Below are 23960 nucleotides of genomic sequence, written 5' to 3' on the forward strand. Positions count from 1 at the left end.
CTTCTAAGTCTAATTCAAAGTTTGAAAACTGAGGTGCCCTACAGAACTTATGTGTTGACACAACTGTCAAGATATTGGAAATATTGTCATTCTGCTCTGTAGAATCAAAGATGAAAATATTCTAGAACCTTCTGAATTCATTTCAGAAATTGCTGCCAATAGAAAGTTGATAACCAGGAGATCAGGTTAGTGTTCACAGATTTAAACTCACCAACCCAGTATAAAGTTGTCCTTATCAATAGTACACAACAAAATAGGGACGGAAAAGGGGCAGGCCAGGTGAATGCAACAAGTTGGGTTACATAAATCAAACTCTTCAATTACAAATTAAAACTTTTTTTCTATAATTGATTTAGAGAACTTCAGTGCAATCACTCTCGTCTTGTCTGTCTTGGTTTTAAAGGCATTCATTTTTTTTTTAAATAAAGCATTTGAATGGGTATGTTTTGAGATTATTTACTCACCAAATAAGAAATAGCTGCGTAGCAGAGTATGAAATTTGTTTATACAGTACACTCATTATAAATCTAAGTGAACAAGTTATTCCATTTCATACAAGCATAGAAAACTGACAAAACTCCCATGCTCAGTGGTATAAGAAAACTTCAAGTGAAGTCATACTCAAATCAGAAGCATGTATTATGTAGAACGTAAGAACTAAGATGGATAAAATGACAAGGCCTTGGAAGATTACATCATACTTTTGGCATAGGGGGGTTCAATCTAGTCACCTCCATTCAATGACCTTCTTTATCTGGGAAAGCTGAATTTTTCTCTCAGTTATTAGATATTATTGTTGTTACTCCAGCAATAAACTAAATCTAATCATGCAAGTGATGAATTCTTTTCTTGGATATGATATCATTATTGCTGTTACTCCGGCAATAAGTTAAATCTATTCAAACTTCAAACTACCTTTTGAAAGGAACAAAATCATGTGTATAAAAATATCTATATTTTTCTCAATTATGCAGTATTTGTATGGACATTTTGCATATAATAAATAAATATTTTGCAAGATATCAATTAGAAATGAGCATATAAAAAGGCATTTAAAATTGGTCTAAAAGTGGCATATGTCATATATAAAATTATGGCAGTGATGATTTTGTCATATTAAAAGCAACATACAGTTTTGTCAATGCAAATATCAAATTTCATAAGAATGTCAATTAATAAACGAGATTGCAAAATATGGCACAAAACAGTCTGAAAAAGGCATCATTCAACAATCATTTACAAAAATTTTCAATGAATTTTAAGCAAGTAACAAATATGCCATAGATATTCAATTTCATGCATAAATATTTTTATGTCCATAATTTTCTCCGAACAAAGGCTATTTCTATTTCGGTCAGGACTAGTATCAATTTGCTGCCACCTCAAATTTTCTCTCTCCATTACAGCCTCTGTCAACGCCAATTCCTGTCCCCATCTACATAAATAGAGGCAAATCATAGCAATCATATAAAAGCAAGTTCATTTTAAAACATATTTATTTTTTGTCACATAACCATACCTGTTCTCAGGTAGACATATGAAACCCTCTGAGGGTAAAAAAGTATACATATACACAGCACAAAAGAAATACATGTGAGATAGTTATCACTGGGTTTACATAGTTATTTATTAAAATGCTTTTATCATTACTCTATATAAAAAAGACATTTAATGTGATCAATCAGTTAAGGTAACATGGATGATTGTGTGTATCTGTGAATACCAATTACAAATTAAAAACAACATATACCAAGCAAATATCAAGAAAAAAATGGCTAAGAACTATGTAAAGATTAATGGTCAAATCACCTAGATAGAATATACTAATAATTATTTAACACCAACAGCTCATACATAAACAATATCTTGGCGAAGGTCCAATAAAGGAAAACCTGAATAAGTATGGGATATACAACACACTATTTACAACGATGACCAATGGGCAGGAGGCTTTGGGGGACCAGCTTCTATGGCAACAAGAATCGACGATCTCAATATATATGAACAACGCAATGCATAATAGAAGTCTTATCATCAACACATGGGTATCATCATCATCAATTTAACAGACATCAATAATATAGTTGGATATAATCATCATTTTAAGCAAAGAAAGAGAGGTAATCTCACTTAGTTAAAGGGAGGTTACCTCTCCTGGACATGTTTTTTCAATGCATCATATTATAATAATACTAGAAACATACATTTTGTATTTCAATAAGACATGGCAAAAAAATATCAATATTTCAAATGTTTAAAAATTCATTGTTCAAGTGAAACTAAAATAATCATTACGACCAATATGCAATGGAAAATATATCAATACGAAAAAGTTTTCATTTATATCATATGCAATGCAAATTTATTATGTAAAAAAACAATTCAAAAAGTCATTTCAACAAAATAATGAAAATTATATATCTCTATCATTTCAAAAGGCATTATCTTCTTTAAAATACTTTTAACATTTCAAGTAAAACATGATATCAATATGAAATCTTTTAACAGCAATAAATTCAATGCACATTATTTTCATTAAAATTAAACAAGTGTCTTTCTCTGAAAAACTACAACTAACACAAAATAAAAAAGAATAAGTCTTTCACGATCAATATTAAGAGTTTTGATTGCAATGCAAAATAATTTTCAAGAATACATAATATAAATAACAGTGAATAAATTGCAATATTTTCAAGAAACAAAAAAATAAGCATTTACCATTTGGAATGTATTGTCTAAAAAGTATAAAACAAACTATGTCCTACAACTATATTTTATGACAGACAAAAAAAATAATCCCTGACAATGAAAAAAAGAGAGAGTTGCTTTGGGGTATTCTAAATTTATGCAAATTTGGCACTGAAGTACAGAAATGTTTTATATCATATACAATACAAGGGCATCAAGATAAAATGATCATCAATGATAATAAAATACTCTTCTTTACATAAAATAATGAATCACAATTTGCAACATGAAATGGCAATAAACATATACTTTTATCAATAAGAAAACAACTTTATATAGAAAAATGCACTTACAATTTAAACAAATTAAAGAATACCCCAATGCAAAAGTCTTAATTAAAAGTTCATTGTCAAGATGAGCACTTTTCAATAGTAGCCTATGTCTTCTGTGTGGATGTTAAATATGATGATTCTTTCACAACAGTCTTATATAAAAGTCTCGACCAAAATATTGCCATTCGATTCCTGAAAAGAAAGAAAATGATTCATTTACTATCAACAGTCCTCCTCAATATCTTGATTTTCTTTTTTTCCCTTTCAATTATATTTATGCATTATCCACATCTGTTCAGATCATTACATGAGAATAAATGTTAAATTTAACAACAAACTTTAAACTTAAAATCATTATTTCTTGTTCTATGTTTTTATATAAATTGTGCCACAATTCAACTGCAACACTTTTTTTTTACACATTAGAAAAGCAACATATGACTATCATAGAGACTATCTACCGTAGACATAAAATATAAAATTTAACTAATATTTTTTTTAGATCTAATAATGAAAGTAGTATTATGTATATTGTACCTGTTACTAGTAATTTACTGAGGAGGTTGTGTAGGCTGGTGACCACCTGCCCCTGCCTGTAAGGCTGCGGCTTGTTGTAAGACCATCTGTGCCTGTGTAAACATTCCTTGCTGTCTGTAATACTCTGCCCATGCTTGACTGTAATCTGGCTGCCCAGTTTGTGGGTTGATGGCCGCTGGAAAAAAAACATTACATTCAAGTATTTTTGAACCAACTGATTATCTCTCAAAGTTTTGACAGACAATCTAGTGTATATTTTGGGGAATTTTCTAGTTGGTTTTAAATTAATCTACCCGTTATCCTATCTGAATTTAACTTAGTAACAGTGCATGCCAAATCGAGTACACAAATGATCAGAAATGATTTTGTTCATGGAAATAAAATGTAGAAATGGCTGTACCTGAGGCCAATCAACATGTTTAATCTAGAAATTATAATGATAAAATCAGAAGCAACAATAGCAAAAATCCCCAGAAAAGCCAAATAGAATCACCCCCGAAATCAATGCTACAACATATAAATAAAATTGTTCTAAAAAACTAGCGTTCTAGAAAGTGAAGTCCTACTGTATTTGTGGTTCAATCAATCATAGCGAGAGAAAAAAAAATCAGTCTATTCATTTTAAATTTTTTACAACATAAAGATAATTATTGAAAGTGAGGTTGTTCCACTAACAAGGTTGTTGAGAAGCTGGCTGCTGTGGCTGTTGAACAGGTTGCTGCTGCTGGGGTTGTTGTCCTGCAGGAAACTGTTGTCCACCATACTGAGCATACGGAGTCTGGTTGTAGAACTGGGCATAGTAAGCAGCCCATGCTGCAGCGTTATCTTGAGCCTGTTTACCTGTTACATATATTATTTATTTTAAAGCAATGCAATTTCCTCTTCTGATCGGTCGAAGGTCATAAGTACAACTACTAGTAAATTAAAGCTCAAGCAAATAAACAAAATTTCAAAAAAGGCTTACTTCTGAAGTATTTTTAATTTCTTGAACCATTATTTGTTGTATTTTCCCCCATCAAAATTTTTAGACTGATTCTTTTGGCTTATAATGTACTAGTACTTAAATGTAAATAGCAATAATGTACAGAATGTGTTAACACAGCTATAATTCTTTTTCAAACACGATACTTTTTTTTCATGTGAAACTAAGGTCTATTAATTCTGAATCATGACCAAGACATCCAGAAAAGCAACAAGACTTTTCTTCACACCTTTGGGATTTGATTAGACTCAATTGTGAATTTTCATGTCCTTAATTTGGCATATATCTTAGAAAGTTCACACCATAATAAACATGTATACGTAGTTAAAAAGCTGATGCCACCACAATTTGATGGTTAACCATCTGAAACCAAAACTATAACCTGACCCAACATGAGATTGACCAAGGGACAAAGCAGACCAGAAAGTAAAATAGACAATTTTCATTACCCCCCCCTCTAAATTGCAAATTTTAAATCGTGTTTAACATTGGGATAAGGTAGTTTTCCATGAAATTTGGTACATTGATGTTCATGTTCAGTAATGACTTCCCTATCATACTTCTTAACAAGTTCAGACTAAAATAAATGTTATTTAAAGGGCATAGACATTGCCTATCATACTTCTTGACAAGTTCAGACTAAAATAAATGTTATTTAAAGGGCATAGACATTGGCTATCATACTTGAATGCTATTTGACCTTGTTGTTATATCTCAAACCTACAACAGCATTGGAATTACAAGTCATCCTAAATTCTACCTAGTTTCATACTTATTTTCAGTAGTTTCTATTAACTCACTCTGATTTGGATCTCCAGATGGTTGAGGTTGTGGCTGTTGATATCCAGGACCACCCTGAGGTCCTCCATAATTGTTACCACCACCACCCCATCCTCCTCCTCCGCCGCCACCACCACCACCACCACCGCCTCCTCCCCAGCCTCCTTGGCCACCCTGAGGTCCACCATACTGTTGAGGGGGTTGACCACTGTTAAAAGAAAAATGTAATTAAATTTTAACTTCTATAAAATTGAACACTGATAATCTGTCACAGAATTTTACAAAAATCACCACAAAATGTATATATGGTTGTGATTGGTTGTGATTGTTTATATATTTTTCTGTAATAATTAACTTTTTGCAATGAATTGAAAAGTTCATGCAGTCATGTCTCAAAGACCATCAAAGGTTTTATGAAATACATACTAATCTAACAAGGTGGTCAAGTATGTTAAAGCAGCACTTTGATAACTAGTTTCAAAGAATGGGTTATCATCAAATAGAAATTGTATAGAATGAAAGAGTAATTTGGACTTCATCATAAAATCCTTGTATTCTATATAGTGTTTTCACAAAAAATTCTCAACAAGGTAGTGTTTGTTCTAGTTATAAAGCAGGCTACCAATAAAATAAAATTATTCAATATCTTGTTTCCATATTTAGTTATAATAAACATTTTTTATAGCACTATTCTACAGAACCAAGGTAGACACTTGTAGTGATAAACACAAAAGCGATTGTAAAAGTGTTCATCTCATTAATAATTACTACTGATTCAAAACAAAATACCAAATTATTCCCTATTCAAAATTGAACTATAACTTACAGAAATTAGTTGATAAAATTCCAAACACACATCTCATATGTATTGAAAATCACAGAACTGGTATCATGTGTTAATTTAATTATTATGAAATTATTTTTAACATCAATATCCATTGATTATTTTCAAGAGACATGTGTGTTACATTTCTAACAAATAAGTGTAATATTAATTTTTCACAACTTGAATTTAATTTCAAAACATTAAATCGACCCTATATCAAAGCTTTTCAACACTTTCACTTTCTAAAAACCATAATTGAGCTCATAACAAGAAATGGAAAAATTTCTTTCTTTTTTTTTTCTTCACATGAGACTAATCCTTTCAGGACTTTTTCAAGCAATGGTTAGTAAAAAGCTATAAAAATTAAAAGGTTCAGTGAAACACTTCAGCTCATATTCGTGTTCTTTTTCACCCATACATATTTTATAATGCAAATTTTAAAGACCAATTCTTCAAGTTGCCATTTAATCTATGTAAAATTACAATGTGTTAGTCAAAACATATCTAAAGAATAAAAAAACGTGATCAACTGAACAAGGACTTACCCTGACTGACCATAATGGTCACCATAAGGACTATTTCCTCCATCATTTGGCCTGGCAAAAATTCCACAAAATTATGTTTCAGTAATGCCAAGAAAAAATCATTTTGGAGGTTTGCATTATTTTGACCATACATTTTTTTTATTTCTAAAAGTATAGGAATTCTTAAAACAGAATTCTGTGATTAAAATTTGGCAATATCATGAACTGTCCAAAATAAATGAAAATTCCAAAAAGTTTTCCATCATTCATCTTCAATATAATTTTGTAAATTGCAGCAAATATAATGTTATCACAAAACTTTGGTTCAAGCTCATGCGACAGAAATAAATGTACATATTTCATTACAGAAACCAAACTTAATAGTATGCTTACCCAGGACCACCAAACTGGCCTTGATCTCCTGGACTTGGACCACCATTGCCACCAAACTGATCTCCATACCCTCCAGGACCACCGGGTCCACCCATACCACCATGGGGACCACCTGGACCAGGTCCTCCAGGACCACCACCCTGCAACAAACAAATATTTTACTCCTTATCTAGTTCAGAAATTAATTTATTTAAACAGTACTCACATTTAAATATACTATGGTTATCAGTCTCAGAAATATTTTGTCACAAATTCAGAATCCAGATCAGTCTTCTATATACTGCTGTTCAACAGTCTCAGCAAGTTTTTTCTCTCTCAAATTCAGAATCAATATATATCAGACTTAATGTATTCAAAATAATAGTATTTTTAGAATTTTTAGAACTATAGAAGTTATTACACTGACACTTCTATTTTTGCAGAAGAAAACTATTAAACAGATTAACAATTTTAACAATAGAACATACCACTGGAACTCCAGCTTTCTCTGCTATCATTTGAACAGCTTGTTGAACTTGTTGTGGGTTACCACGGACAACAAACACCTTCTCATTAGGATTTGGACCTGGGTTTCTCTGCAATTCAACATGGGCCCCTGACTGTTGATTGATCTGTCTGATTGTTTCTCCACCTAATAATATAATATATGTCAATCAGTAATAGTTTTTAAAACACAAATTTACTATCAGAAGTGATGGGACCTATAGGAATCATGAAGGCCAGTTGCTCCTATATACCTTTCATCTTGACCACTTAGAAAAAACTTCTCGGGTGTGAATCGCATAACTACCTAGATTAGTAGTTTTTTCTTAGTTTTTTTTCTTCAAAAATTGGTTTGTTCAAAACATGACTACTGATTAAAAATCCATTTGACAATTAAATTTCTTAATCAATGATATTGAAAGATTTAGCTGAAATTATTTGTAATTTTAAGTTATTTATTTCATATTGACTGTAAATTACATTTTTCTTAAATTGCTGAAAAGTTTTAAATTTTGCAATAAAAGGAAAGAGAGGAATTTTTTAAGTGCCATTAAAATAATGATGTTGCATGTATTTAAAAATTAAGCAAATGTATCAAAAAGTCCTACCTTTTCCAATAACCAAGCCACATTTGTCAGCTGGCACAGGGAAGAAGTTTTCATCATTAAAACCTCCCATGCCTCCACCACCACCACCACCACCTCCTCTTCCTCCTCCACGGCCACCACCTGGCCCATATCCACCTCTTCCCCCTCCAGGTCCCCCTCTTCCACGACCAAAACCTCTACCCATTCCACCTTGAAATGGGAAATCACCATCCTAAAAGAGAGATAAGAAATTTAACACATGCCATAAGATCTGTAAAAACACTTCTTGAATATCATAATTTCTATTAATCCTGGCATCATTTTATCTTATAGGTGTATAAATAAAACTTCAGCAATATCTGTATGGTATGTATATATAATTGTATTGTCTTATTGTATCCTGCTACTATTGAAAAGAGATTGTGACTATCAGATTGATGTTTGTCAGATTTCATTTCGAGTTCTTTGAAACTTTCATCTTCAGCCATGTTTATTTCTTGATCAACTGGGAATTTTATCATATACAACTTGAATAATTCTTGTAACATCGAAACAAGTAAATCAGCTGATTGCAAGATTTCCTGGTTCAATGCGTTAGTTTCTGTCTAAGGAGTTGAGACGTATAAATTTTGAAAGTCAAAAACTTGAAAGACTGATGTTACTTTTAACCTATTCTAAACTACACAGGGTGCATATATTTTATTTGGTAAACATTTTATGTCATTGTTAAAGTAAGTAAATAAGATGGCTGCCAAGATGAATTTATGATTCTTGTTAATTACCAAAGTACTTGATCTAGCTTATACATATATTTTGTATAATGGTGATACTGACCTCGTCTGGTAACAACCTCTGGATCATCTGGATAGCAGCTTGTACTTTATCTGATGCACCACTGATAGTACATACTCGGTTATCAGTTCTACCATCATCTACAAACAGTCACTTTTTATTATCTGATTATCAATTACTACTTTATATTTTAACTATATTGTATTCAAGAGAAACTTTAGTTATTTAAAAGTTCATCGCTGGATGGATACTGAAAATTTGGGAAACATTTTACACATTCTGATAAAATGTGCAGTTTTGTAATATGATTACAAGCATAAATGTGCAAGATGGTGTGTTGATCATTAACTATAATACAAGAGAAACACAACTGCACATATACAACCTTCAAAATATTGTTTGAACCATTCATTGCTATTATAAATCATGTAAGATGATTGATAGTTACTTAGAAATTCTTAATCTTAATTAAATGCAGATGAACAAAAGGCAAACATTTATTTTTTCTTAATTTTTCTTTCATAATTCATATTTCTATTTATCCTAAAATATGGGCAGGTTTCAAACACTTCACTCAGTCAAATAAAATTGGTTACCTCGGTATTATATTTCCAAATCATATCATCCTTGCTAAACATTTCTTAGTCTGCAATGCCTGTTTATGAATCATAGCAAAATAAAAGTCTCAGATTAGAATTCTCTTTCTGCATTATATCTACTTTTTCACTCCTTAATTTCTACAAACCTGGTTTAAACTGAACCTTAGCACCAGTCTCTGATTGGATTTTCTTGATCATATCTCCATTCTTTCCAATTACAATTCCAACTGCACTTCTTGGAACTTGAATCTACAGAGAAAAAAAATCACATATTTATATACTTAAGAAGTGAATTATTTTGAGCTTTCTACATGTCTAATAATTCATAAAATATATCATTCCTTCCTTGCACATGTTTCTGAGAACAAACTGATATTCAAGGGTATTTTCTTACAAGTTCATACTTCAGAACTGGTCCAAAATAACTTCAAACACAATTTTTTATTAACTAATATCAAGTCTCAATAACAAATGATTTTTAGCAATCTTAAAGAGTACATTTCAAAATGCTGGCTGGTATATATCTTTAGTGTGTGGTTTATGAACTAGTCCAGATTTTTTGGGATACATTTATTTCATTTTTCAACTAATTTTTGATACCCAGTATTCAATAAGAATTGTCCAGAACTGTTGTTTCAGTTTTTTTCTGCTTTCTTTCGCATGTTTAACTATATCTGAAGATCAAGACCTTTTTTCTCTGAATATGAGTTGCAAGCTGTATAAAAGATTACAGCATTTTTCTTTATTATTAAGTTTGTCTACTATCAAAATGGAGGATAAAACTTTGTAACTTACCTCTGACCCGCTGGAATTTTGACCACCAAAGTTGCCATATCCACCTCCCATAGACTGAAAATATATATAATCAATTAGTGTCATACACATCAAATATATACATGCAAGTAAGTTGTTTAATGTAACTATTTTTCAAACCCCTAATGAGGGATCTACTTTTGTTAAGACTAGGCAATGCTAACCTTCATACTAAAATAATCCTGTAGTAAAAATTTAATGTAGATATAATCATATTAGAAACAAGTGTTGTAAGGTCTACTATCAAACCCCATTCACAGAATGTATACACATCCTTATGGTGTTAGCGATATCTTACATTAATGTAGCACATGACGACACCCATTTGACAGAACAATGGTCACATGGGCTCTAATTATGTGCATTTTGCTTCAATATTTATCAGTAGATTCAATAAGTCAACTTAAGTAAACATCACAGACTAAAGTTATTAATCTCTTATTAGAGTCCTTTGAATAGCAATGCAGAAAACTCAATGGTGAGGTTTTAAAAGCACGACTGAAATATTCATTAGTTATAGCACTAAACCAATTGAAGCTTGTCACCAGCCTCCTGTACACTCCTCAAACAATTACTTAAATGATGAATTTAGTTAAAAATCTTACAAGTTTGAAAATTAGCTGCACAAAATCTTACAAGTTTGAAAATTAGCTGCACACCATGACTTTTAATTGAACCCATTCTAGATCCAAAGAGTGAAAAAAAACCAAAAAAACCAGAGATTGGCATAAAATTGATGACTTACAATCATAGACCTTCAAAACTGATCATAAGTATTGCCTATTAATTTTAATTTTTCCACAAGAGTTAATGACAAGTGTTATGTTTGTTGTAAGGTCTACTATCAAACCCCATTCACAGAATGTATACACATCCTTATGGTGTTAGCGATATCTTACATTGATGTAGCACATGACGACACCCATTTGACAGAACAATGGTCACATGGGCTCTAATTATGTGCATTTGGGTCATTATATCTTTGGTTAACAGATAAGTAGATTTTTAAAATAAGACAACTAAAGTATCCATCACACACCTATATTTTTTTGTGAATGATATGCCACTCATCACATCAACCAAGGACTGTTACTCCTGAATGACGGTGAAAATCATTTTCATTAACCCCGACTTCCATTTCTTCATTAGCATCAAAATAGAAAGCCAAGGTTTGAAAAGCATCATTAAAACTATCTGACTATTCACAAATTATTGCACAGAAACAATTGGAGCTAGCATTCTGTACAAACCTCAAACATTAACTGGAATCCTCAAATTTAGAGATTTTGGTTCCAAGGTTTTTTCTTGGCAAATTGTGTGAACGACTCTTGAGTGAGACCATTCTAGATCCTAAGTGTTAACTTGCTATCTTAGACAGTTAAGACTTTTAAAACTTAATTCACCATAGCTGAAAAGTTTTACCTTTTTATTTTAATTTTTCCAAAGAGTTTTATGGCCAGTGTTTAATTGTTGTAAGGTCTACTATCAAACCCCATTCACAGAATGTATACACATCCTTATGGTGTTAACAATATCTTACATTGATGTAGCACATGACGACACCCATTTGACAGAACAATGGCCACATGGGCTCTAATTATGTGCATTTGGCTTTCATTATAACTGTTGTTATCTGTTGATTCAATATTAAAGAAACTAATGTTATCATCACTGATGGCAACTTTAGTTATAAATCTGTCAACTAGAATAAAAAATTTTACACTGAAAACTGTCTATTTGTACTGCACCTCCATTTCCTTTTTTCATCAATGACAAACTAACAGAAGCTTAAAGAATTGGTTAAACAGTGAGCTTGTTGCACAGAAATAACAGAAATGCCACTTTCAAGTCAATCAAGGACCATAATTTACTCCTGAACAACATTGAAAATAAGTATTAAACTTGACCTCCATTTTGTCAATTGCAACAACATAGTGAGGTTTGAAAAGCATCATGAAAATATTCATAAGTTAGCACAGAAGAAATTAGAGCTAGCAGTCTCTGCAAAACAATAAATGGGTTTGTCTTGACAGCAAGATTTTTGGTCGGACATTTTGTCAGTCAGACAGAGTTTGGGATACACTGAGCTAGCCACCAGCCTCCTATACAATCCTCAAACAATAACTGGATTAATACTTAAATTAATTTTGTCAAAAATCCTGTTCCCTGGAAATTTCCTGCAAGCATCCTAGAGTGAAACAAGAAAGTGTCCATAGTACACAGATGCGCCATCCGCACTCAAGTTTTCTATGTTCAGTTGACTGTGAAAATGGGGGAATATCTCTCATTTGGCATTGGAATCAGAAAGATCATATCATAAGGAACATGTGTACTAAGTTTCAAATTAATTGAACTTAAACTTCATCAAAAACAACCTCAATCAAAAACTTTAACCCTATGCAGGACAGACGGACAGACTCTGACCAGAAAACATAATGCCCATAAATGGAGCGTGAAAAACACCAGGGCATCCAATACAAGTGTTGAATTGCCATTTTAGACCTTCAAAACTTATCCCATCATAGCTGATCATAAGTATTGCCTATTAATTTTAATTTTTCCACAAGAGTTAATGACAAGTGTTATGTTTGTTGTAAGGTCTACTATCAAACCACATTCACAGAATGTATACACATCCTTATGGTGTTAACAATATCTTACATTGATGTAGCACATGACGACACCCATTTGACAGAACAATGGTCACATGGGCTCTAATTATGTGCATTTCTGCCAATGCATATTCAAATCATTTGCAGTATCTTGGTAGTTTTGGCTCTTTACACTTTAAATACTTAAGAATATTCAAGCAGGATTTTTTTTTAATAATTCCTGGGTTTAAAGCTTCTTATGCAATTCTCAATAAATAATGACAATAAAACATTTTGTATTTCAGTAAATATTTCAAATAAGAAAGTTTGAGATTCTTCTTCAAATCACTTTTACAAGTATGGTAATAGACTGTACCATCACTTTTTCAAGTATGGTAACAGACTGTACAACTATAATACTTCAATTTATTTTAAGGACTTCCTTTTTTTCCTGGGTCATAACATTTTCCAAGGAGGATCCCCAAAAGTTTATCTTTAAGGAAGTAGAAAAAATCACTCTAAGCTCATCTCAGTCAAAGGGGGGCATAAGTCTGATATTTATTTCTATTATTAAAAAAAAATTCTACTTAATATACATGTGCATCTTTTAAGTTTTTAAACTGTTTTTGGATAGTGTTGTAAGGTCTACTATCAAACCCCATTCACAGAATGAATACACATCCTTATGGTGTTAGCGATATCTTACATTGATGTAGCACATGACGACACCCATTTGACAGAACAATGGTCACATGGGCTCTAATTATGTGCATTTTCTGTTGATTTTTTAAGTTTAAGGTGCAACATGACTATTAAGAAATATTGAATTAATGGGATGCAATTATCTTAAATGGTCCATTTCTATTTTTTAAGGTACAGGAATATTAGCTCTCAAATTTTTCGCCCCAAAATTTACGATATTGCAGTCCACAAGAAATTGAGATATGATCATTGATCCTTGGAGTTAAAAAAAAATCTCATCATAATCAAATGTAAGTTTTGTCTTTAAATTGAAACAACTTAATGTGGAGATGAAGCTAAAATTCAATCAATTTTGTTTCTAAAGAAAATTTAGAGGCACAACTGACTTACCAATGGTCCTTTAGATACATGTGTGTGTGAGTGGGGTGGGTGGGGGGAGGGGGACATTTATTTTTTCTTAAAAAATATTAGTCTTTAAATACATTTGCCTCCTTAATTTTAGTTGTTTTTTGATAAAGTGTTGTAAGGTCTACTATCAAACCCCATTCACAGAATGTATACACATCCTTATGGTGTTAGCGATATCTTACATTAATGTAGCACATGACGACACCCATTTGACAGAACAATGGCCACATGGGCTCTAATTATGTGCATTTTGCTTCAATATTTATCAGTAGATTCAATAAGTCAACTTAAGTAAACATCACAGACTAAAGTTATTAATCTCTTATTAGAGTCCTTTGAATAGCAATGCAGAAAACTCAATGGTGAGGTTTTAAAAGCATGACTGAAATATTCATTAGTTATAGCACTAAACCAATTGAAGCTCGTCACCAGCCTCCTGTACACTCCTCAAACAATTACTTAAATGATGAATTTAGTTAAAAATCTTACAAGTTTGAAAATTAGCTGCACGCCATGACTTTTAATGGAACCCATTCTAGATCCAAAGAGTGAAAAAAACAAAAAAACAAACAGAGATTGGCATAAAATTGATGACTTACAATCATAGACCTTCAAAACTGATGATAAGTATTGCCCGTTTATTTTAATTTTTCCACAAGAGTTAATGACAAGTGTTATGTTTGTTGTAAGGTCTACTATCAAACCCCATTCACAGAATGTATACACATCCTTATGGTGTTAGCGATATCTTACATTAATGTAGCACATGACGACACCCATTTGACAGAACAATGGTCACATGGGCTCTAATTATGTGCATTGTCAACAATCAAAACCATCTAAGTAACCAGTGGGAGCCATAGTTATTACCTGCTACCTGCATTATTTTTTCATACAAAATGTGATGGGTTTTTTCATGATATATTATATGTACAATATCTCTGACTTTAACACACTGTATTATGTTAATCTTGAACTTGCTAAGGAATCTAATGATTTAGAGAGGTTTACAGTTGTTTTAAATGTATATACTTACTTCCATTTCCTTCTCTGCTAATAAATCCATGACCATTTCTTTTGCTCTCTACAAATGAAAAAGAGAACACTTAAGCATTGACAAATTAATAATATAATGCTTTGTTGAGTGCAGCCTGAAGCAACCACAGAGATCGTACCCTGAACAGTTGGTGCAAATTTGGACACCTAAATATATACAACTGCAAAAATTTTGAAAGGATTAGAATCATGTTCGGTACTTGTCATCTAAATCCCATCACAATTATCAATTTCAACATTTCCTAGACATTTTATTATCATAAATGTTTGTCTGTTCACTTTACATAAATTTACACTAATAATCTTTATATTTTCATCACTTTGAGCTAATTATTAACACCCTTTTTATGATTAGAGTTTCTTGATTTTAAAATTCCAATAGGGAACATACTTTATATAAATGTATCAACAAAGCCATTGGACAAAACGTCTCAATAAATTGGGTTATTGATTAAAGTTTCTGCAATAAAGCACGAAATAAAGAAATGATTTGATAAACATTAAATGTCACAAAGTATATATAACTAAATATATGTCCAAGTTTGCTATTATAATATATTTGGAAGCTACAGACAACAATAATCTGTCATTCCATCACTTTTATAGAATTTTCCGTAGAAACATCCTTTTTAATTAGATTTTAGTTGAGAGAGGGGCATCTTACCTGACAGTTCTGATTATCTCCTGTTATTCTCAAAGGTTTTTCATTGGCTGTTTGAATATTGCTGTCTTGTATCATAACCATTTTAACACCTGCCCTTTCCTATAATTAATAAACATCATGTCATTATACAAAGAGTAAAGAATTTAAAGCTTATAGACAAGTTCACTATCTTACATATATAGTCTTCACACTGAGTGGCAGCCAAGGCTTGTAAAATTGCTCTTGGGCCTGTAAAAATCAAATCTACAGGCCAACAGAATCAAACTAAAAAATTTCAAAATTTGAGATCCGGGCCTGTAGATTTAACAGTTTATTGTGAAGACTGCGATGTAAATAAAGCAAGTTTAACAAGTTTTGAATAGCTTGACCAAAGTCAACAATGGCTGTTAATATTTGGGGAGAAAATTGTATTCCTATAAAAATAAACAGGAATATCTCAAGAAAATCCTTAACATCGTACTGTGAAAATTAAATGCAGTTCTATTTAATAAAGCAATGTCTAAAGCTTATTTTTACCTGCAAGACTTTAATGGTCTCTCCTCCTTTTCCAATAATGAGTCCCACCTTGTTACCAGGAATCAACATTTCTACAACAGTCTGCATGTCTCCATACATTCCACCATTGCCACCTCCTCCGTTGCCACCACCACCACCACCGACTGGTCCTCCTCCCATTCCCATCTCCATACCATTACCACTCTGTCCTCTGGCAATGATATCCTGCATCTGCTGCTTACAAGCACTGTTAAGGAAAATGAATTCATTCTTTTACTTTAACTGTACATGATTTTGTCAAAGATTCAAGTCCTCAAAATATGTGTATATATATATTCAATCGGAAAATTTTCTATACTACTGTCTAGTGTTATTTTGTATCTTTACCTGGATGAGCAATTGAACCAAAAATAAGACCTGTGATATATTTCTATACCAGACGAAAACAGACATTTAATATCATAAAAATTAACTAACACTCTAGTGTGAAATGTATATCATAGTGACCAAAAATCTGCTAAACCGGCTGAGCTATGCAGATAATAATATTTACTTATATTATTAGAATGTTTTTGACAAATTGATATCAATACAAATACCACAAAAAAATTGGTATTCAACAAATAATAATGAATTCACAGTATGTCAGGTATTAACCTTATTTTCAATTCAGCTTCCTGTTGGTGATAAAATTACAAAAACAAAACCTTTGTACATACCCAATAGAAGCAGCACTCCCTGTTAGTTGGCATGGTCTATCTGGAAGTCCACCACTGTCTAAAATTGAAACCAACAAATTTCAGATTACAAACAATCTCATAAAAGACTAATTACTTAAGGTGATTCCATATTATTCCCCTGCAACACAGTTAAGGAATCAGATAGTCAGCACTAATTTTCATATATTCAACCAATATACTAGATATAAGAAAAAAAAGTTCATTTATATTGTAATGTCCATTAAACATCATCATTGTTATATCTTGGTTTTTCTACTTTACATTGATTGATGAGATCAATTGATATACAAAATCATTAAATGTAAGCACTTGTCACCTGGATAATAAATTTTATCAGTTGACTTGAAGCTTGTTTCTTTTGAGTGCACATTCTTTTGACATCTTATTCTTGTCAAAATTAATGTAAAGCCAGGACAATCAGAGGTTTTACTGAATTGTTTAACTTTTGTCATGATGTTTGACATAGTATCTCATTTTAAATTAAAATAAATCTTACATTACATGCGACATTGTTTATTTTGATTCAAATTGACGCCAAGTGCAAAATAGGAATAAAAAATGACAATAAAGCAAATTTCAAATAAGCAGCAGGGGAGTGATAGAAGAAAACAACAACTCTATATTAACTTTCAATAAAAACACTAAATAATAATAAATGCCAAGATTGAGTCCTTTTAAATTGGTAGGTGTTTGTCAGTGAATAAAACAAACATAGAAACTCACCAGGAGCAATCTGTATTTTACACCCAGTCTCTGCCTGTAGTCTTGTTATCTGCTCTCCTCCTTTTCCTATTACTATAAGAAACAAAGAGTGCACACACTGAAATACCTCGCCAGCTAGCTGATAATCATTGAATCCGATGTTGAAAGATTAAAGGTCAAATTTCAAGAAGCTATGAAAATGTTGTATATGAAATCGACCAAAATGTCATATAAAGTATTACAGTTAAAAAAATATATTAGTTTTTGACTAACAGAAAATAGAACAGCAACAAATCTGAAAACATGTCGAATGAAACTTGGTATAAAATATGAAGAAGCTATGAATAATAGTTGCTGACTAAATGACGAACATTTCATATTATAGTTATAGGGAGAGAAAAATCTTTCTCCAAACAAAAACAATGAAAAAAACTTATTGAACTGTAAAATCTAACTTACTCAACCCAACCATCTTATCTGGGACTCTAAATTCTTCTGTGACCACCATCCCTAATCCTGCATGTGGGCCGGGCTTCTGCAGAGCTGGATTGACTGCTGGGGGCGATGTGGGTCCTCCTTTTCCTAGCTGTTGGTTAATTCTTTGAGCTGCTTCTTTAGCAGCTTGAGCTGCTGAACTTCTACTAAAAAATTCAAATTGATATCTATTAGATAATTCTGTTTACAAACATAATCAAATGATAAAACTCCTTTTTTTTTTGGTGTGTAAAGATAATTCTGTAAAATTCCATACAAAATTATAACCACCCTGATGATATCAGAAAAATTCAAATCCTTACATTAAGAGAACTAACTAGTCTAGATAATATTTAAAATCACTTCTTTCGCCTATTTTGCTTTGTAAATACTAACCAATAGTAAACTGTTTGGCCCTTAACAAAGAAAAGATCATGCCTTATTCCATTTACAGTATCATTTATGTCAGAACATTTAAAGTAGAATGGTTATTTTCATTGATCATATTAATGCCTCTTTATCAAAATTATAATCAATATAATCGTACTACAGAAAGTAAACTGTATCGGATAATTTACGTAGTTGCACCTGCAATAATTGTCTTGATATTATATATTACTCATGACATACCTTTGTTGATCTTGGTTGGACTTGATCTGTCCTAATGCTGTGGAGAGAAACAAAAGGCAACTTTAAACCCCAACTATATCATTGTAACCAGAGAATTGTGCCTTCTTTAAAACCCCAATACATAAATACATGCAAGAAGGACTAGTTAGGACTGTTAATGTAAATGGTTTTTTTTCTTCATACAGATCTCTTACTTTCTTTCTCAACATTATCTAATAAAGGAAGTTGCTTGTAATTAATCAAAATTAATGAAAACAGATGTTTATTTACAGTGTAGCTATAAATGTGAATGTCCTCTCATATCTCAGTCTAAAAAAAAGTTAAAAAAAAGTTTTTTTATGTGTTTTTTATATGTTTTTAGGTACAATAACGAATATTTTTTCCACTTTTAAATACCACTGAAAAGGCACATATGACTGATCTATTAAAAAATGTTGGGACACTTGTTTCCAGGAGTAGAGAAATTTGATTCCAAACAAAAACTGAACTGTAAACACACAATGACATCTTGCAGTAACACAAGTCCAAATATGTTTACAAGAAATATACATTTTCAATTGACTAATAGGTCCATAATCCAATTTTACAAAATAAAATAGTTCAGAGGCAACTTGGACTTGTGCTATATCTACAAGTAAAGCTAGCATTAATCTATAAGAAACACAAAGTTAGTTAGGTAATTCTACAAGGTACTGCATTTTCTATGTAATCATGAAGACTGCTTTCCCATTTAAACATATAGAGATGTCATGCATACATGTGAAAGTTTAGCACATAGTGGGGATTATTGTCCAATGTCCAAAAAAAAATTGCTATGCAGAGCGAACAAGCTTTTTTTTCTTAAATCCTGTTGATAAGACTGTAAATTTGTGTATATAATAATATGAACACTTAGTTGCCATTTCTCGAGGAAGTGGTAAACACACATTCTTTCCTCACTTTTGAGCAGAATACATAATGACAAAGAGAAAAAATGTAACCAGTTTAGATGACAATGCTCCTTATTCCAAGTTGAGTTACACTCTTCAGCAGGCTAAATAAATTCCTTATATTACCCAATTCATTCCCCATAGATTTTGGAGACCATAGTTACGGTAAAAAACAAACCAAATAATATATTATATTTGAATAAATCATGTTTGAGAAGATAACTATTTAACATTCCTATTTTGTGTTTTATGCAAGTGCTCAATCCATCTTTGCTACTTGACAACATCATCAGTCATATTATTAAGATTCTAGTACTTAAATTTAATTTATTTTGCTTTGTGAATTTTAAAGAGCTTTTCAATACAAAACATGTAAAAGTTAAAACACAGAAGAAACAAAAGTAATGAAAAATCAATTGATAAAATAAGCATTATCCATCCTAACTATTAAAGAAATAAATAATTGTGCTCTCATGGATTCAAAATTCAACTTTATTGTAAAACATAATCAATTACCATTGAACCTAAAACATCAATACAGTATTGATCAAGAGCTATATATAGCTATGAATAATTGAAGATGAGGCATTGTTAAGGACACAAAAAAGCCCATTTAATATTTTGGTTCATCAAGAATTAATATTTATGGTGTTCAAAACATCCTTTTAATTATAACCAATCTGCATAAAGACATGATCCCACTTCCATGCTTCTGCTTTAATAATCTGAACTGATGGATAATAATTCCTCTCTTGAATTTTTTAAGATGGGCATCATTCAAGATAATGCTCTGATTACAAGTGAAGCATGGAGACAAGGATCTGTATAATAATTTTTTAGATTGAATAATATAGTGAACAACAAGTCCTATGTATATATACATGTACCTATCATACAAGTAGCAAACCAATGCAAAGTCATACATTTATAAAATATCAATATATTTGTCAAATGACCTGATGCTCTTTATATTATTAAGTAAAATGTAACATTAATAGTTTCTTTTAACAGGGTTCAAATTCTCAGTGCTCTGAAAAACATTTTTAATGTATGTATGTATAATCCACAACATTTCTAAATATCTCCTCCAGGATTCTCCTTCAGATTGTCAACACTGAAAATTGAAGCTCTGCATTACAAAAGAAATATCATTGTCGGATAGATTTACATATATAAATATCACATATAAAACACTTACCTTAAACATCCACATTAACAAGTGTACATGCATGAGGATTAATTTATGACATTGGAAAATAATTCATGATTATATATGCTAAGCTGTTTAAAATAGAATCAACTGTCTTTACATCCTTTTATCTCAAAACTATGAACTGGAACTGATTTCGACCTACATGTAGCAGAATGGATGTAGGAATTTGCCACTTTATACCAATGGTCAAAAAACTATCACACTAATGTGTGGTAATCAGTCTTTTTTTTTAACTTGTCAAAATAAACTTGTGTGTTGAGTTAATTACATTTTCAAAACAGCAAGTTTTAAATATGTTAAGAAAAAAATGTACAAATCTATTAACAATACTGGTACATTAAGAACTTATTATTCTTCACCCCCATTTTTTTTTTAATTAAATGCATAATTCTAAAAGCATGCCATCATCTGCTTTAATCAACTGCTTCAATGACAATGGGGACTATGTACTATAATACAAATGACTTGTTTAGTATCATCAGAATCTTATGACTGCCAAGTAAACCTTTACTTCTCCAATATCAAAAAGCTTCTATATACACCTATAAATACTTAAAATAAAAAGATCTGCGAGATCTTGCTTGTCAATGGTCACAAGTATTTAATCTGAATTTTTTACTTAAAATCTGGACTAAAGTTAAACCCTGCTTTGAAATTTTTTATGAAAAATCTGAATAGATAGTTTTAATAGGTTTTTGATATTGAAATGGGTTTGAAAAACCTAAAGAATGTTATAAAAAAAAAGGTAATAAATGCCTCTGCATCTAAACAGAACTATTAAGCAACCTCTGCTTGCTTTACTTAAATGTTACATGTAAAATTATACTAAGTAAAAAATAAAGCAGACTTTCCAAATATGGTTTACTTACTACAAATTAACCCCCAATACCATTTCCTTTCAGTATATATACATATTTTGTTTACTACTATATCCTCAGATTCATTTCAGGAGATAAAAGGATGCAATACAAATCCGTTATATAAACCAAAACACAAAAAAAATAGCAAAGTTTCTAAACAATTTAAAGAAATGTTAATTGAAAAACATTGGACATTTGTTCCGAACCAGGATGTGCAGTGAAAGATGTGTTTTTACAAATATCACACATACGATCATTAATATCAGGAGTAGTCTTCTTGAATTCAGGTTCACCTGTAACGAAAACAAATGCAACATGTGTATCCCTACCAAAGTGAATTCACTTAGAGGCACACTGTCAATAAATATGATGAAATCCTTTTTTTGTAATCTTAAATTTTGTAAAAATGGAAGTTTAAAAAGAAACAGCATACCTCTTTTTGTGATTTTTTTCCCGTTATGCTTTTCTATGTTCCTGTTTAAGACAATGTACCTTTAAATGATATAACAGCTAAATCCTATCAATTCACATTCAATATTGACAATATCATTTAACAAATATAATAAAAACTTTTATTCTAGTACCTTGCCCGTCTGATTCAAATGAACGTTTCAATGGCCCTGTATCACCACCACCTTGTCCCGGCTGGTTTATCTTAGCAGCAATCTGAAAGAGGGTAAATGTAGTGTAATTTCAGGGGACTTCTCAAGCAACACTTTTTCTAGTGTTTAAAAGAAAGGTAAATTATTAAATTGCGTTTAAAAATCATATGAAAACATATTTTAACTAAAAATTAACAAAGCAAACTTGTTAACATAACCTGCAGTTCAGCAGTTGTTTGTTTATGTGGTTTACAAGCATATCTATATTTTATATAGATGAGATTGTTGGTTTTGCTGTTTGAATGGTTTTACAAATGTCATTCTTTGGGCTCTTTACAACTTGCTGTATTGGTGCGAGCCATGTTTCTGTGTTGAAGGCTGTACTATGAACTATGATAAAGATCGGAAACTTTTAATGCATTGAGACTTGGATCGAGAGTTGTCTCATTGGCACTGATACCACATCTTCTTCCTATAGATCTTTACAGAACAAATATACCCAAATTGATGTAGAGATGTAGTTGAATCAAGTGTTGGTAAAAATGACAAATCTCAAACATCTTTATTATCTCTAAGAGCAAAACGGTCCAGCAACGGTGTACCATGAAAATACCAAGTAAAACAGAGACAAGTCAATTCAAATTTGACCCTAACATTATTGCATCAGGAAAATTTGGTAAAAAGTTTTATTCATATCCAATAAAATATCAATAAACAAATTTTTTTAAATATAAAATAAACAATAGCATTTTCGAGTTGAAACTATCTGACCCTCACAGAACACTGCTAACATTGAATATCTTTAAATTAAACGCTTCTATTCAGCTTTCGCTTTTATTTTCCCAGGAAGCCGGTGGAAAATCCAGGAATTCAGTGTGAAACAATGGACTTTTTAGGTAAACGTAATGAAGGTGAAAAGCTTAAGTCTATGAGATTTGTAGGTATTCGGATATACTATAGCAAGATGTACTATTGTTCAGTGGCAACAACGTTTGTAAAGCATCGTGGGAAACTAACGCACGAGGTTTGCAAAGCGTGGGGGGAAATAAACGCACGCGGTCAGGAATAGCGAACCAAACGATCGTCTGAACAAAGCTGTGGTCTAATATTAACCTGCAAACTAGATGAAAACTGAAATTAAAGTGTTTGTTTTATTTATACCTGTCGGGCACGGGCTACAGCGTCAGCAAAAGCAGCTTTTTGTGCATCAAATTGACCAGGGCCTCCCGCATCCATCTCCCGATACAACAAAAATGGCGGAAGAGAAATTTGCAATGAATAACTTCTGGTTTTCTGATTGGATAAAAATAGGTGAACCCCCTCTGAACATGTGCGCATTTCAACAATGACGCATTTATAAAAGAGGCTCCGAAGGGTAGATACTGTTAGTCGATTCTTAGTCAGGCAGCCAAGGCGTAAACATATATATATATTAATTTCTATGATATAATCTAGAGTCAGACGGATATCTGTATGTCACAAACAAACTGGCTATATTTGAGACTAAAAAGTCGCAACTGTAAAACAGAATGATAAATAATTCAAATAATTCAAATGT

General features: G+C 31.6%; 1 protein-coding gene across 8 annotated transcripts; it reads right to left on the reverse strand.

Moving 5' to 3' along the window:
* Nucleotides 1-1478: 1478 nt before the first annotated feature.
* LOC134707011 (far upstream element-binding protein 2-like) lies at nucleotides 1479-23754 on the reverse strand. 8 transcript variants are annotated; one of them, XM_063566470.1, is made up of 21 exons: nucleotides 23564-23754; nucleotides 22385-22466; nucleotides 22052-22093; nucleotides 18799-18835; nucleotides 18154-18332; nucleotides 17716-17787; nucleotides 16972-17029; nucleotides 16274-16499; nucleotides 15758-15856; nucleotides 15074-15121; nucleotides 10319-10372; nucleotides 9670-9772; nucleotides 8967-9064; nucleotides 8154-8364; nucleotides 7530-7693; nucleotides 7063-7202; nucleotides 6691-6741; nucleotides 5340-5527; nucleotides 4233-4397; nucleotides 3558-3732; nucleotides 1479-3212 (listed from the first exon to the last, which is right to left on the reverse strand). In XM_063566470.1, the coding sequence occupies exons 1-20, from the start codon at nucleotides 23738-23740 to the stop codon at nucleotides 3572-3574; spliced, it is 2355 nt and encodes a 784-aa protein (XP_063422540.1). In that variant the 5' UTR covers nucleotides 23741-23754; the 3' UTR covers nucleotides 1479-3212; nucleotides 3558-3571. The 8 variants fall into 8 exon arrangements, with proteins under 8 accessions (XP_063422540.1, XP_063422539.1, XP_063422543.1 ...); XM_063566469.1 differs by having other exon boundaries at nucleotides 18154-18335; XM_063566473.1 differs by lacking the exon at nucleotides 22052-22093.
* Between the last annotated feature and the right edge of the window lie 206 nt (nucleotides 23755-23960).

Source organism: Mytilus trossulus, chromosome 2 (genome assembly GCF_036588685.1).
Source record: "Mytilus trossulus isolate FHL-02 chromosome 2, PNRI_Mtr1.1.1.hap1, whole genome shotgun sequence".
In the NCBI taxonomy this organism is placed as follows: Eukaryota; Metazoa; Mollusca; class Bivalvia; order Mytilida; family Mytilidae; genus Mytilus; species Mytilus trossulus.